At 43.4% G+C, this 16,904-nt stretch overlaps 2 protein-coding genes across 5 annotated transcripts in view; both read left to right on the top strand.

The window, feature by feature from the left end:
• Positions 1 to 16,904, top strand: part of LOC120676197 (cytochrome P450 72A15-like) — a 58,388-nt gene that overhangs the window by 15,868 nt on the left and 25,616 nt on the right. The window lies entirely within an intron of this gene.
• LOC120676199 lies at positions 9,518 to 11,928 on the top strand. Of its 4 annotated transcripts, none has more exons than XM_039957432.1 (4): positions 9,518 to 10,062; positions 10,331 to 10,416; positions 11,091 to 11,211; positions 11,542 to 11,928. In XM_039957432.1, the coding sequence occupies exons 1-3, from the start codon at positions 9,567 to 9,569 to the stop codon at positions 11,127 to 11,129; spliced, it is 621 nt and encodes a 206-aa protein (XP_039813366.1). In that variant the 5' UTR covers positions 9,518 to 9,566; the 3' UTR covers positions 11,130 to 11,211; positions 11,542 to 11,928. The 4 variants fall into 4 exon arrangements, 1 of the variants encoding a protein (XP_039813366.1); XR_005675713.1 differs by having other exon boundaries at positions 9,563 to 10,062; positions 10,331 to 10,966; XR_005675712.1 differs by having other exon boundaries at positions 9,571 to 10,062; positions 10,331 to 10,467.

The raw sequence follows: 16,904 nt of genomic DNA, 5'->3' as shown, positions 1-16,904 counted from the left end.
CAAACATGGTAGAGCAACCATTTAATCATCCAGCAGTATTATCATCATCATGTTCCACTTGTTACTCTATGTGACCGAAAACGTTAAGCAGTCTCATGCCGTGAGAGGCGGACGATTCTGAATCGAATTTCAACCCTGGCCAGGGGAACCTAACGCACACGTATGGGAACCAAGTCACCCACACAACTTTTCCCCTTTCTTCTCTAGTCCATGGACACGGGGTACCCTCCCCGACTACAGAGTACGCAGACTCTACACCCGTACATCGCAACAAAAATAAATCCTACTTCTACAAAGAGGGTTTACCAACATTCCACGTGCTGGTCCAATCAGGTATTTAAGCTTACCGATTACCATATTTCTTGGCATATGGCTAGTACTTTCAAAAGCATAACGAAATGAGCCACATACTGCGACCTTAACCATTTTCGACTACACCAGCGGGGTATCACAACTATACAACCCCGCCCATTGTCCTTATATTTCAGCAGAAGGAAAAGTCAGTAAATTCCTATTTTCTCGCGAGAGGCAGGCAACCACTCGTCTTCTACCGTTTCTAGTTAGTGTGGCAACTAGTCGATAAAAAGATTTGGATGTCAAACATAGGTTCCTAGGGATCATGCACTAAGGATTTCGATCAACGCCTAGAAAACGTAAATGCACAAATAGAATTATTACAACATATACAAATAGTTAGATGAATAATAATGCGGAAAATAATGGGTTATGCACCGAGGCTTGCCTTCTTGGGCACTGTCAGGCTGAGAGTCCTCTGGGGCTTGGCCTAGTTCTTGAGCTAAGTTAGTACAATTAAGATTAACGTCTGACGCAGTAGTAGAGTCCGAAGGAATCAACTTGTAATCACCGTCAATGAGATTAACCGATTCTATATGCAATGCAAAGATTCATTATTACAACATGATATGATCTTTCTTTCCTTCACAATATAGTGGCAGTCCAACGAAAAGTTAACTTAGTGATGATCTTAGTGATTTCATTTCCTAGGCAGTCATTTATGGAGTAGTACTTATAGTTAACTTACTTCATGAATGAGTGTGTGGGTGTTTAATTTCCTAGACTTAAAACATAAGCATAAGTTCACAATTTCATAGCAGAAAATGTATTATGATCTGGTGATGAAAAATTTATGTAGCACAGATTAGATAGACTTAGCATCTACTGTAAAATTTTCAGCATCTAATAACAAGACATCTAACCATGAAAAATCATGCAAACAGATTAACCTAGAGACTTCACAAATTTGTACAGGTTGATAGGCATGCTTTCTGGAGCTACAAATTTTACAGAAACATCAAGATAGGATATTCTCAGTACTGTAAATTTTTCAGATTTTATCTACTCATTCAACAGGAGTTATAAAATTAACAAAACTAACATGCTAGCAACAAAGATAAATTCCACAAGAAGTTCTACAAAGGTTATGGCTCTCCAAATTTTACCAGAAACTAGAAATGGTATAAACATGCTTCAGAAAAATTATCAAATATTACTTATACCACATTAATTACTTATGCATTAAATTATATATGAATTTGCATATTTATTCAAGATTCAAGATTACCAGTAATGCATGCCAAAATTTTACTACGGAAAGCAATCATAGTAACTAAGAACATGTTCAAAGATCATGACCAGATATGAAATATTACATCCAGAACAAAAATAACAATTCTAGACATGATATACCAAGCATGATTTATAACTATAGAAATACTCAGTAAATGTAGTTCAAACTTTGCAGGCATGATTCCAAGACTAAAACCGAGTTCTAGAAATAAACTTAAATTTTTCTAAGCATAGAAACTATATATCATGAATTAAGTTTATAAAAAAAGCATTAAACAAAATATATAGTAAACTAGATCTAAATTTCTCAAACTTGTAGATCAGCAAGAGTTCAGTGACTTGTTCATCCAAAAAAGTTTCAAAGCTAAACCATGTTTATTTTCACCAGCATTAATATATGAAGCTAACTAGTAGATCTATGAATCTGAGCTATTTGAGCTAGCAAATGATTTCAAACTGAATTCAAAATTTTACTAGATGCTTCTAACAGTACTAGGAACAACATATCGAAAAACCAAGCCTAGCCACTGAACCAAACTCCTAGAACATTTATGTCCCTTTTATTCTAATCTTTTTCCTAGATTAAAATATGGGCAGATTATAAAGATTTGCATGTAACAAAACTTGTAGATTTCATTGCAAGGATTCCAGAACAATTGTATTTGCATTTTTACGATTTTTTTTACGATTTTCTACACATTTGAAAGTTTGATGTTTTGAAGTTCATGTACATTTTGCACTTTAAACCCTGAAACTTTGGTTTCTTTTAAAGGAAGGTCCCTTGGCGGAGGTACAGAACAAGGGAGAGGAAAGGCGCAACGTTTCCGGTGAGGGGAGTCACCAGAGGTGGGGGCAAGGTAGGGGATAATGGAGAGGTGCTCGAGTTCTCCCTCTGGGCAGTCTTGCTTGGAGCCGAGGCGGTCGGAGATGGCCTCTCCACGGTGGCCGGCGGCCGGAGTTGGGGGAGACGGTGGCCGGCGGCGCTCCGGTGGTGGAAGGAAGGGGTGGCCGGGTTCAGGAGCTTCAGCGGAGGCCTGGGAAGGTGGTGGTGCTGCGGGTTTGGGCAATGGGATGGTGGGGAGGCGGCGCCACGGCTAGCTCTGCTCACCGATGGCAATGGCGGGCAGAGGGCGGGATTTCGTACGCGAGCGGGGGGTTCTGCTCCTTTTATAGGCGTGCTAGGCTTCGTGGCATAGCTAACGACATCTGGGGGAGGTTGATTTGGCCGAGCAAGGGCGGAGGCAGGCGACGGCAAGCGGCGACACCGACGGTCGTGCTAGCGCATGGCGGGGGCGCGTGGCGCTGGGCCAAGTGGCCTGTGGCACGTGGCAAGTAGAGGACGAGCCAGGGCGACGCGGTTTCGAGCAAAACCAGGGGTACGCGGGCCCATTGGCCGTTCCCGGGGCGGTTTTCCGTCGCCGGAGTACGATCGGCGCGAGACGAGAGAGATGCTGGCAGTGGCAGTCTCGTAAATAGATTAAAGTTCCAAAATCCAGTTCTGTAAATTTAATTTTTCTCATTCTTCTTGGCTTCAAATGAAAACTTTTGAATACCATTTTTGTTCAGTTGTTCGAGATCTACAACTTTCGTGTTATGCACTTTTTCATTTGAGCAATGGTTTGTGAGTTAAATTTAAAGATTCAAAAACTCTATAAAAAGGGTCATTTTAATTTATTTAATTGGGTTGAAATTGGGCCCATTAGTTATTATGCACATGTTACTAATGGTATCAGATTTAGTGTACAATATTTTGGTGAGGTGATTTGTACATGAAATAGAGTTTGACTTTCTTTATTTGCCCTCACAATTTGAAACCAATATTTCAATTTGAATTTCATTTGTCTTTAGTTACCATTTAATAATTGTTTGTCCACTCATTAGTTCCACTAATTGAACTAATTGCTCTAGTGTGTCTATTATTGACTTTTAAACACCTAGGGTGTCACAGCCTACCCCACTTAAAAAGAATCTCGTCCCAAGATTGGATGAATGAAGCAGGGACAGAGATAAAGGTACCTGAGGTAGAGCTAAGAAAACCCAGAAAATGTCGATTGAGATAGTCCTCCGTCTCCCAGGTGGCTTCTTCTTCAGTGTGATGAGTCCACTGAATTTTATACATTTTACCACCATTCGACGACTACCTCTTTCCTTTTGATCCAAGACCTTGAGTGGATATTCAACATAAGAGAGATCGGGTTCCACCAAGATTTCCTGTTGATCGATGATTTCGGTCGGAACTTGAACACATTTTTTGAGTTTGGATATGTGGAAAACATCATGGATGGCTGTGAGTCGTGAAGGAAGTCGCAGTCGATAAGCCACTGGTCCACATTCTTCAATGATCTCATATGGTCTGATGTAGCGAGGTGCTAACTTGCCTTTGACTCCGAAGCGTTGAATGCCTCGAGTTGGTGAAACTCGTAAGTAAATATGATCACCAACATTGAACTTTAAAGGTTTCCTCCGCTTGTCAAAATAACTCTTTTGCCGGGACTGGGCTGCTCGGAGATTTGCTTGTACCACTTTTACCTTCTCCTCAGCCTCGACCACTAATTCGGGTTCAAATATTTTGCGTTCTCCAGCCTGGGACCAACTCAAAGGAGTTCGACACCGTCGACCATACAAGGCCTCGAATGGTGCCATCTTCAGACTGGCCTGATAGCTGTTGTTATAGGAGAATTCAGCCAAAGCCAAGCATTTGTCCCAGTTCTTGTCATAATGGATAACACATGCTCGAAGCATGTCCTCGAGAATTTGATTCACCCGTTCGGTCTGCCCGTCAGTCTGTGGATTATAAGCTGAGCTTCAAATTAATTTAGTTCCGAGGGCCTCTTGGAGTTGCTCCCAAAACCTTGCCACAAACTGAGTACCACAGTCTGAGATAATTGTTTTGGGTACACCGTGTAGACAGACTATTTGCTCAATATAGATCTCAGCATATTTCTTGGCCCGATATTTAGTATGCACCGGAATAAAATGAACGGTCTTTGTGAGCCTGTCGACAAAAACCCAGATGGAATCATGATGTTGGGAGGTATTGGGTAAGCCCATAATAAAATCCATACTGATATCTTTCCATTTCCAGGACGGAATTGGCAAAGGTTGGAGAGTTCCAGCAACTTTCAAATGACTAGCCTTTACTCTCTGACATGTGTCACACTCTGCGACATATTTAGCAATTTCTCTCTTCATGCGAGTCCACCAGAAATTTTGCCTGAGATCCTGATACATCTTGGTGCTACCCGGATGAATGGAAAATTTAGAGAGATGTGCTTCATCCAAGATTTGTTTCCGCAGCTCATAATTTTTGGGAATGACTAGGCGATCCTCAAACCATAAGATTCCTTTATGATCCACACGGAAACACTTACATTTATTTTTGCGTTCTAGTACTTTTTGTTTGATGATTCCGACACTCTTGTCATGTAATTGTGCCATGATGACTTGGTCATAAAGTGTCGGTTCCACAGAAATGTGAGTCAGAGAATCCTGAGGAATGATTTCCAATTTCAGCTTTTGTATTTCAGCACACAATATGTCATTATACGACTCCACTGAAAGACAATTTCAGTGAACCTTGCGACTGAGTGCATCGGCTACGACATTGGCTTTGCTCGGATGATAGTGAACTTACCGGTCATAGACCTTGATTAATTCCAGCCATCTGCATTGTCTCATATTTAGCTCACTTTGAGTGAAAATATACTTGAGACTCTTATGGTCGGTATAGATGTTGCAATGAGTGCCCATAAGATAGTATCTCCAAATCTTGAGAGCATGAATAACCGCTGCTAGCTCAAGATCATGAGTGGGATAATTTAGCTCGTGTAGCCGAAGAGCTCGGGAAGCATAAGCAATAACCCGATTGTCTTGCATTAGAACACAGCCAAGACCAGTACCCGATACATCACATTAACCATCGTAGGACTTGCTATTGTCAGGTTGAGCTAAGACTGGTGCGATGGTTAGATGTGCTCTCAACGTATGGAATGCTTCATCGCACTTCGCATCCCATATAAACTTTACATCCTTCTTTAGCAGTTCCATCATCGGCTTTGCAATTCTGGAGAAGTCTGGAATAAATCTGCGGTAATATCCCGCCAAACCGAGGAAACTGCTGTCAGACCCGGGGCAGCGTGACTTCTTATAGGCATAGAATGTTCTAGAGTATGGGATAGATCATGAATGTACCTTACCTCTTTTGTAACTACTCGAATAGGCGTAAAACTAGCTGAAGTACAAAGGAAACTACCCGATCGTGTTGTAGTAGGGCTCCAACTGTACTCGGATAGGATTTTCCATGTAACCCTGTCCCCCCGGATATATAAGGGCGGGCAGGGACCCCCTCCAAACAATCATCAACACCTAAGGCAATACAAATCACCACACAGGACGTAGGGTATTACGCAACTCGCGGCCCGAACCTGTCTAAATCTTTGTGTTCCTTGCACCATCGAGTTCCAGAGCCGTCGATCCCTACCTACAAACCCTACTGCTAAGGGTATCCCTAAGCAGGCTTGGCGGTACACACCGACAGCTGGCACGCCAGGTAGGGGATTCTGCGAGTTCATCAGCAAATTCGATAGCCCGGATCAAGCGACGCCAACAACGTGCCAGAAGGCACAACCCTCGTTTTTGGTTCCTAGGCACACACGGCTGACGGAACGGGAGGCTTCTCCAGCCACTTTGTCATGCCTAATTCGCCTAAACCGAAAATCAGCTAACAAGTCACCGACATCCGTGAGTCTGCGGATCTCGACGAAAAAAGAGTTCCAACCGAACTCGACTCGGACAACCCAGAAAACGTGTCAACTCCAAACCGAACTCTTGGTTCGGTCGAGTTCGACACAAACTCTGACTCAGAAAAAAACCACTTTTCCAAAACCCTTGGAAAATACTTGACTCATCTCAAGATGACCAAACGCCCTAAGATCAAAAACTCAGAATTACTCGATGGAGTAAATCGAGTTTCACGATCAATAGAGGGCTGTATCAAACTTGCAGAAACTGCTCTTGGCTCATCTACATCACAGCAGAACCCTGAAATATCAAACCAGCTACAAAAAGGCCGGATGATATATTCTCAGGGATCTATCGGGTGAATTCCAAGCTCGCTGACTGCATCAAGATAGCTAAAAGCACCCTGCAAAATAAGGAGCAGAAAACAGGAGGAGGAATCTGCGGGGGATCTGGTGAGATAAACCCCCGGCTTGCTCGGTTGGGACCGTCTATCTCCAGGATACCCCAGAGGCCTTCACCGAAACCTGCTCACATTCGGACTCCAGAACCAGTCGGGTCCTCGTTCGATCAGGATTTCGATCGTTTCATGAACAGCCTCGAGAACTTTGAACCGTTCGATGATCTCGAAGATTGGTCTGACAACATCGACCTGTTCATGGAGGCTATGGCCAATCCACCCGAGCACACCGATGCTCTTTGGGAGTTGGCCAAGCTTAAAAAAGAAAGAGCCAAAGCTCCAGACCAATCCTATGATTCAATTTTCGACAAACCCTGGATTAAGGAGCCCGAAGGGCTAACTCCTACCCAATCATGGCTACATTGGATGAATGAGAATGCCCTTCGTGCAGAGATGGGCATCCCGCTTCTCGCTCACCCAAAGCACACATTCTAAAATCGGTGGACTAACCGATTCTGAATCCGAGGATTTCTCCAACTCAAAGGATGAGCTGGATGACCTAATCCAGTACAGCAAGCAAGTCGAGTCCAACTCGGCTAAAAACACCAAGTCCGATCAGGACTCTCTCCCTAACTTGGTCATATATGCAACGCCGCAAGGATGGACAGTGCATCTTAGAAAGACGCAAGACCCCAACACTTCCGGCTCACAGCCAACAGATCTGCCCTACCAACAGAGCACTCCTCTAGACGCGTCCTCAAGCAAACAAGACCAAGAAGTTCAAGATCTTTGCCGTGAAATCCTCATGGTTCACATCTCCGAAGTCCCGGAACCTGAGGGTGACTCCACGGAGCGTCTCAACCTCGATGACTACAACTCTGATGATTTCGACGAGTACCTTTTCGATAACATGGAAACTACTCCCCCCACAATCAGAGAGCCCCAAGCTTCCATCAAGTAAGATCCACCTACACCTCCTCCAGCAGTGACGGTAACTGTCCAACTGGAAGAGCAGCATCCAGTAGAAGATCTCTATGAGCGTCGTCGCCTGCTTAACCAGAAAAGGGCGTTCAGGCGTCACCGCCTCGCCAACAACCAGCAGGAACAGCAAAGCGACAACTACGACTACTCTAATTGCGATCTCCGCAATGTGATCAATGTTGGCCGTGATGCTCGCAACGTCATCATCTCAATAAGAAAGGAGCGCGAGGAAGTCGAGGCTTACAGCCCTTCATCTAACTATCGTATTCCACCAAAGGCTTCCGCATCTTTCAAGAAGCACAAGCCGATAACCATCAGTACCCGTCCTCAGGGTAAACCGCGCACCCTGCATCAAAGAGAATCGTCTCAGGGTGGAAACATGATCAATAAAGTACTGCTACGCAAATGCTTTATCCACCCAAAAAGTTCTCACACGATTTTTCAGTGTGACTCACTCCGCAAGGCCCTTGGGGCACCACTCGTGAAGGATACCCTGCCACAAATCTAGTCGACTCCTACATCGACTAGCTTTAGTGTGGAATAGTTTTATTCAAGTCATATAAATCATTGCTCACATCCAACGAGCAAGGGGCAGGTCTTAAGAGTCAGAGTCTGTCATTTTACAACTATTGTAATCTCGACAAATCCAAAATAAAAGTTCATTACAACAAATATGACCTTTTGTGACGAATTTCTCATGACAATGGAGCAATTCGTCGTTGAATAATTCTGTTTACGACATTTTATAGCTCTTGGTACAGCTTAGTGACAAAAATGTAGTATGCATCGCTAAGATCAACTAAAAATCGTCATAATTTGTTCCAGTGCCATATTTGTGACAAAGTTCCTAACAATATTAGTTTGTCATAATTTGTTTCTATTTTTTAAATTAGCTACCCTCACCTTGATGGCAAGCATAGTATTACTTGATTAAGTGGGTCCCACATGTGTCACTTATCCCTTATGAGTATTTCAGTACAATGGGCATAGACTAGTGTAAAACGAAATCCAAAGTAAAATATGATAACATAGATATTTTTTATTTGGAGATTGGATCAAAAATAAATCATAGAGCATACAAGAAATAGATAAAATAATGCTTACGACATTCGCAAACGTCCACAACGCTCTTGGCCTGTGCACCAAATTTTCACTATACCACAACCAGACATCTCTCGGTATATGTAGATAATCAACGTTGAGCAGTCAGTATTTATATTTTTCTGAATAATCATCAATTGGTATATCTATTTTTATTTACCAAACAATTGGTAAAAAAATCCAAACTATTACACGCAGTCCAATTATAAGCGGCATCCAAAATTTTTCAAGAGGCCGATCCTTTGGTCATTTATTTCCAAACTCTAGCTTCCTTCAACTCCACTCCACCGAATCCCCAAAATTTTCACCGCCGCTAGCCCCTGCTTAGGCTTGCTCGAACGGTTCCCTAGGAATTCCCCCACCCTACGTAGGGGAGCTTTGGGGGGAATCGTTGGAGGGAATTTCCTCCCAAAGCTCCCGTTATATATAGGGGAGTTTCAACTCCTGCTATATTCTAATCACACTGTTTCTTCACGATATTAATCTTGTTTTGAGCCCCGTAACATGATGATAATGTGTATTATGACAGTACAAATATTGTATGATTTTTTAAATTCAAAAACGATAAATAAATAGTTAGTTAATGAGTGATAGTATATAGAGGGAATAGATATAGGAGAAATTATTGGAGAGAATGAGTTATAGGGGAGGAATTTTTTAAAGGAGATAGTAAAATATAGTAAATAATATGTTTGTGGGGAATTGGAGAGGGGGGAATGGTTGGAGATAGGCCTACATCACAGATCCTCCCCCCGATCCAATGGAGCGCTCCCTCCCCACCCACGCCTCCTCAGATCCTCCGCAGGAGGCCACCGAGCGGCGACCCCCATGCGGTCCGCGGCAGGCCCGCGCACCACACAGGGACCACACGCAGGGCGGCGGCTCGACGCTCCAGCGCGCAGCCTCGTCTTCGCAAGGAGCGGGCGGACAGGCAGGCAGCGGCTTGGCGGCGGCGCGCGGCTACCCCTCCGCGAGGTGCCGGCGGAAGGGAAGCAGCGGCTCGGCGGCGGGCAGCTCCGCCTCCGCCTCCGCGAGACACAGGCGGAAGATCAGGCAGCGGCCGATGATAGCTCAGCGCTCGCGCGCGGCTCTGTCGCATCCCATCGAAGAAAGGTGCCTAGATCCGACCTCAACCTCTCCTCCTTCCGCCGGAGCGCTGGGGCCGCTCCTTATCAGAACTGCTCGAGATCCACCCCGCGAGATCTACTCAAGTTCGCCGTGCCGGGCCGAGATTCCATGGCGCTGCAGCTCCGACGGTACCGAAGATCCAATCCCAGCACCCCCCTCCCTATGTCGCCACTGCTCCACGTCGAGATCTTGCTCCTCCTTCCTTCTCCTTACTTCCGCATCAGAGATTTTTGTGCTGTATAGTGTTGGCCGGCTGGAACTCCTGGTCTCAATAGATGCTTGTGATGTTATTATCCAAAATCTCAGTAGTTGTTATTGTTTATCGCTAATTTATTTGTGATGGACAGTGACAGCTGTTACTTCTAGTTAACATGTTCAATTTTTTTCAACATGCAGTTGAGACATCCAGCCCCCTGGTTGCAGTTCCCCTGATGATGAAGGCATCCTTGTCGATGGAACGGATGATGTGCAGGGGGAAGATGGTATTGCTACTTTAATCCCATGATTGTACTGCATGATCGGAAGTTCAGACTGTGAGTATGCAGCTTTGAAATAGCTGAGTAACTTGGAGCTAATAATGGCCCTTTTAATAACATGTGACTATACATACAAAGCTATCTACATTTTAGTATCAGCTTAGTTTAGTATCAGGACTGAATGGTCCCAGTATGCCTCTTTTTTACATGAGGTTAGTCTTCTTGTTCTGAAAAACATCCTGAAACTTAGCTTAATTTGAGTTGGGATTCTGGAAGTATAATAATCACTTAGCTTCCTTTCTGATGTGTTACTAGAAGCATGGATGCTTAATTTAAAATGTGAGTCTATCCTGAAAGCTGAAATGAATGAAAGATAACTCAGCTTCCATCTAAGATAACTGCATCTGAAATTTGAAAACTGTAACTTTCTGTTAACTTCGATGACATTTGCAGCTGATTGCATTCATCCAATTTTACAATGATGACATGTCTGTTCTTTCTTTCGATCTGTTCTTTTCTTTCGATCATATTTGGATAGCAACACCAAGGTCTTCAGGTAGGGAAAAAAAATGAATTTGGGCATAGATTTGTTCATACTAATTTGCTGGCTGTCTATTCCCCATTCACTACATCACTTTGCCCATAACACTGATTGGCATTGCTCCTACTGGTGTCTGCAGGTACAAAATGTGACCCTCTGCTACAGACTCTTCGTCTGAATCAAACAACCTGTTTATCCATGTGTTTTTTTCAGTTACACTCTTGGATCAGGATAACTACATAGCTACATGCAAAAGCCATGTGAGTGAACCTCAAATGCAATCTAACAAACAACTTTAGCAGTCTCCGATCAGGAAAACAGGGCTGTCTAATTTATGTTTGCTGTATGCCTGAAACCTTTTGGGTGAAGTTATATATCATGCATTAATGTTTCAGTCCATGTTATAATCTATATACCTGGATAAATATTGTGTCCATTTTAAGATAAACCTGTGGTGAGATGTGTGTGGTCCTATTTCTAAGTACAGAGCATTGTGTTGTGTTACTTTTGATTCAAATAATTCCAGAGCAGAAAAATGCATGCTTCTTGTTTTAACAATGCTGCTCCTTTTCTTGTGATAACTTGTGCAGGATTGGCTTGGCAGACTTTGCAATTGCCGAAGCTGTCAATTTCGTAGTAGATCAGAGAGGCAGGGTTCAACAACACTGAGAGAATGGATGACCAGCAATGTGAGCTAGAAGTCCTGAAGCTGAAGTTCCAGAAATCTGAAGCAGCAAGGGAGAATCAATGGGGAGAGATAGAAAGTTTGAAGAAACAAGGAGAGGAAAGCAATGTGGTTGGATAGTTGTTTCGGCTTTACGGTGGCTGGTATATACTTTTTGGCTATGAGTCTATAGAGTTATCTTGGCTGTTCGGTGAACCTGTTATGGAGTGGAGCGACTTGTCTTTTTTTTTGGGTGGTTTATGGAGTGAAGTGATGTTGGCTGAGTTATGCATGAATCTGGTGGTTTTTGGCAGTTTTTTTTTTCCTGACCGGTCCGGTCAAACTGCCGCCCTCCGGTAGTGGTTTACCGGACCGGTTTGACCGGAAACCGGTGGAATTCAAAATCAAATTCAAAAGCGCCTGATCAACCGGTCCCGATCGGTTTACCGGTCGGTTTGACCGGTTACCGGTCGGTTTGAGTGGTAACCGGTCAAATTCAATTTTTTTTTTTTGGTTTAAATTCAATTGCCCGCAAAGTATACTAAATGAATGTTTGTATAACATGTTTTAGCCTAAATGAACCCTCCAACCCTCTTTTGTACTACTTTTACATTGTATTTGTATATTTTTGTATGCACATTTTTTTGTTTAACTTCAAATGCTCGCAAAGTATACTAAATGAATGAATATTTGAAAAAATTTGACATCAATAGATTCATCGCACCTTAAAGTATTTTTAGGAATTATTTGCAAATTTTTCAGTTTTTTGAATTCATTTGAATTTTGAATTTGGGCTGGTTGGGTACCGGCCGAAATCGTAACTGGCTTAGATCGGTTTGACCGGTAACCGGTCAAATCGGATCGGTTCCCACCGGTTTCGTTAACCCTGGTTTTTGGACAAGTGATGTCGGGCTGTAATAAATATTTTGTGAAGTGATCTTATGTTTGTTTTGAAATATATTGTTTTGAAGTGATATCAGCCCAAATCAAATAATAAAATTGAAAAATATGCTGAATTTTGATAATTTGAATATTTTATGACAAATCAAACCTTCATAATGAAGGTGCCACGTCATATCCTAGTCATCGCCACATCGCATGAGGTAAAATTTTACGATGTTTTTCTATCCTATGTGGCACATGTACAGTAATCCAAGTACACAATTTTGTGACGTTTTTTGGTATTGATTATGACGGAAAATAAGCGACACAAATTAGTGACGATAGAATAATCGTCATAAGATTTGTGATGAAAAAAATATGTTTTCGTCGCAGAAGACTTTTTATTACATGGTATAGGCGACGAACTAATTTTCGTCACGTAAATGTCACAGATTATGAAAGATGATGAAAATACCACTTTCAGTGATAAATGAAACGTCATAGAAGCCCATATGTGTTGTAGTGGTTGATTTCCTAAATCGACTACTTGGCTCTCGCTCACAAGACAAAAAAAGCATCTCGAAGAGTCACGCTCAGCATTGGAGCAGCTATCGAGTTGTCTTTATGGTTTACACCCTAGTGCTTTTTTGACATTTACGTATTGGGCAACCCGAAGGGGTTCGTATCTAATAGTTCTATTTTAAGGATTACTCCAGTTTTTGGTAAAAGGAGGGCAACTCGAAGGGGTTCGTATCTAACAGTTCTGTTTTAAGGATTACTTCAGTTTTTGGTAAAAGGACACTTTTCGAGCGAGGTAAGTTGTGGATATCTTTCTGACATTTACGTCTTGGGCAACCCGACGGGGTTCGTATCTAACAGTTCTGTCTTAAGGATTACTCCAGTTCGTCGTAAAAGGACACCTTACTCGTCTCGCTCGAGTAAGTTGTGGATATCTTTCTGACATTTATGTCTTGGGCAACCTTACGGGGTTCGTATCTAACAGTTCTGTTTTAAGGATTACTCCAGTCCTTGGTAAAAGGACACCCTACTTGTTGGCTCGAGTAGGTTTTGGATACTCCTTCGACATTTTCGTCTTGGGCAACCCGATGGGGTTCGTACCTAACAGACTTGCCCTAAGAGTTACTCCAGTCCTCAGATAGGACACCTTATTCGCCCTGCTCGAATAAGCTTGGGATATTTCTAGAATATTCACGTCTTGGTTAACTTGACGAAACTCAATCCTAACAGTCCTATTCTAGAAATCAATCCAGTCCATATATAGGCATGCTACTCGATATGATCGAGTAGTTTGAGATATTTTCGCAACAGTTGCATGCTATCTGGGTGACCAAGCAAGGTCTATCCTAACTAGTCAACTAAGATAATCCCTCAAGGAGTACAGATAAGTTCTTGATACTCTAAAATAGGATGACACAAGTTTCCCGCTTGCTCAGTCTACTATGGGAATCTTCGGTACATAATCTTTTTGCCTCTAGTACTTGATGGGTACTACTCACTTGCTTGAGATACAAAAAGAAGTCTTGTTTTCCCTTAGCATTTTGAGTAGTTATCGAGAGCTGCGTGTCCTCCTATCTATCAAGGAACATCTTTTAGCTCCTAAATACTCGATAAGAGTTCTCCCCCCTGATTGGACAACAAAGTCTATATTAGCTTCGCGCTAACAAAGCATTTCCTTTAGAAAAGGAAATCTTCACTAAGCTACGGATTTTTTCACCCTCATAGTGCTATTCCCACTTGGTTAATCCTGCGGGATTCAATCCTAACCGGTCAGCACTACGGCTTCGAATCAAAACCATACAAACTCGATCCTATTCGAGAATACTTTGCCCTCCAAGGCATCTACGGATACAATTACTTGTATCTATTATTATAACTAAGTGGGCGCGGTGCTACCTATACTCAGGATTCTCGAGTACCATTACTCGACACAGCAGAGGATTCCACAATCCTGACACAAAAAGTACTTGACAATACACAAATATTTGATATTTGTTCAAAAGTACCTCCGGCACACACGCCAACTCAATTACAACAAAAGGTTCAAGGAGTCTCAGACTTGCTCAAGGACTCTACAATCTGGTCGGCCATAGTGGAAGTTTCTGCCAGATATTTACGGAACTGATCATCCGTACAATCAGCTTTGGCTCCCTTTCCAAGAGCATCAAGACGAGTCGATGGCCAATAAGACTTCACAAGCCCGAGTACGTGGCCAACGTACTAGCGGGTGATGGTGGAGACAAACCTCTCGAAGGCCCCGGGCACTTTACGAAGTCTCCCTGCCAGCGTGAGCGGCTCATCTCCGTCCCTTTCTGGGATATCCATGGCCTCGGCTACTTCTCGGGCAGCATCCCTGACATCTCTTAGCTCCACAAGCTCTCGCTGCATTGAGTCTCGGGACTCTGACAGCTCCTTCAGCTGTTTCGTGGCCCCTACCATCTCTTGGTCACAATTCTCCTTGATCTTTTTGAGATTTTCAATCTCATCTGCGTTGCGGTACATAAGAACCTTTAGATCCAGTACTAAGCTTTCCTGAATCTTTAAAGATTCTGCACAAGCTGTATACTCGATTGGAAGGAAAACTTATAAACGCCAAGCAGATCTACTAGTCGACTGCATCATATATGCTAAAGACTAACCTTTCTTGGACTGGGAGAGCTTCTTAAGCTTCCCCTCGAGAGCAACCTTCTCGGACGAGAGCGTCTTCACCCTCTCTTTCAGAGCATTCAGCTCTGCCTCGTCCTGGGACCGGCCTCCCTCCTGTCCCAGCGCTTCCTGCAACAGTACAAAGATTAGTATACTACTCGATCTATACACAAGTACTCGAAGTATTCGACTACTTACCTCCAGCAGTTTGAAAGCAAGCTCCACTTTCTCTCGCAGCAAGTCACTTCCCGATGTGACCGGGGAAGTACTCACCCGCACCTCAGATACAGCCCTTTTGGGCACATCTTCGATCCTCCCCATAGTATTCCCTGTATTTTGGGAATCTAGAGGACAAATATGCAACTTAATCAAATTAAGAGCAGAGAAAATAATCCTTTCCTACAAGGTGATACAATCTTACCTACAGGGGTCTCCTCAGGCTGCTTCTCGCCGTCTCCCCTAGAAAGCTTGTTGCCTTCTCCCTCCTTCGGAAGCTTGTCGCTTCCGCCATCCTCCGGAACCCTCTTAGTTCCCCTCTCGGAGTCTGGCAACGGAGAATCCCGCAGCATGGAGTTGGCCATGGCTTCCGCATCTTGAGCACTCATTTCAGGAGTGTTCGGGGGCTTTTCCAGTGCTAATTTGGAGGCCGAGGTGTCCTCAACCTCCACATTCCCTTCCAGGACTGCATCGCTGAAAAGACAAAGTAGTTAAAAACTACTAGACACAAAAGCAGATCTTATAGCTACAAGTTCTGAGGAACTTACGAAGGAGCTCTTCTCAGAGCAAGACCCTTGATGCAAACTTGCGTGCAGGCCTCACAACTATGGCCTGTTTTCCCGCATCAATGACTTTATTTACATCGGAACTACTCGCCAAATGAGTAGCCCCGGTCCCACTTGATGGGTCCACTATGGTGGAAGGGACAGTCTGCTCCACCACAGTATCATCCCCGGATGCTGATATCCGTGGCAATTTAGCCGCCGGACTTGAAAAAACAAAACACAAATCAGCAATTTGACAACAAAAAGTACTCGATTCCAAAACAACTAGCTATTTACCTATCGCTAGTAGTTTGGGAGGAACTGCGACGCTTCCTCGCCACGGATCGAGTACACTTGGGATGCCCAGTTTGGGTATCGGTACTCGGAGTAGGGCTGAGTTCCCTATCACTCCTTTCCGCAGCTTCCTCCTCATCTGTACAATCAAAACTATACATAAGTATTATTTGTATGAAATCTCATATGAACATACTCAGATTTGATTAACAGATCAAAAAGTTTGGAAGAACAAAATGGCGAATAAATGCCTGGCAGTGAAGGACTACTTTTAAAGTGCTCCACATCCTCCTACAGAAAGTAAAATCCTATCAGATTTATACTATGGTATAGTACTCGATTTCTACGCATCGACTACTCTTATCAAGTACCTGCTTCGGAGGATTCACAGCAGAAAATATACCAGCAACAACTGGGATTTTCTTTACATTCTTCAGCAGTCGTTGTACTCGACTAAATGCTACATCATTCGAGATCTCTTCCTTCGAGTATCTTGACGGATCAGCTGTTCTTTGGTACTGGAATCCATGCGATTCCCGAGCTTGTGATGGCTGAATCCTCCTCTTCATCCAGTCAAATACGACCGCTTCCCCAGTCAACATATTTTGCCTCAGAACGGCAATTCGCTCGAGAAGTTCGGGGATTTGACTCTCGTCGACTGGTTTTTTATTCCACTCAGGCCATTGAA

The sequence above is a fragment of the Panicum virgatum genome, chromosome 5N (genome assembly GCF_016808335.1).
Source record: "Panicum virgatum strain AP13 chromosome 5N, P.virgatum_v5, whole genome shotgun sequence".
Classification (NCBI taxonomy): Eukaryota; Viridiplantae; Streptophyta; class Magnoliopsida; order Poales; family Poaceae; genus Panicum; species Panicum virgatum.
Note: the sequence above shows the minus strand (reverse complement) of the source record. Positions and strands in the feature narration are given on the sequence as shown.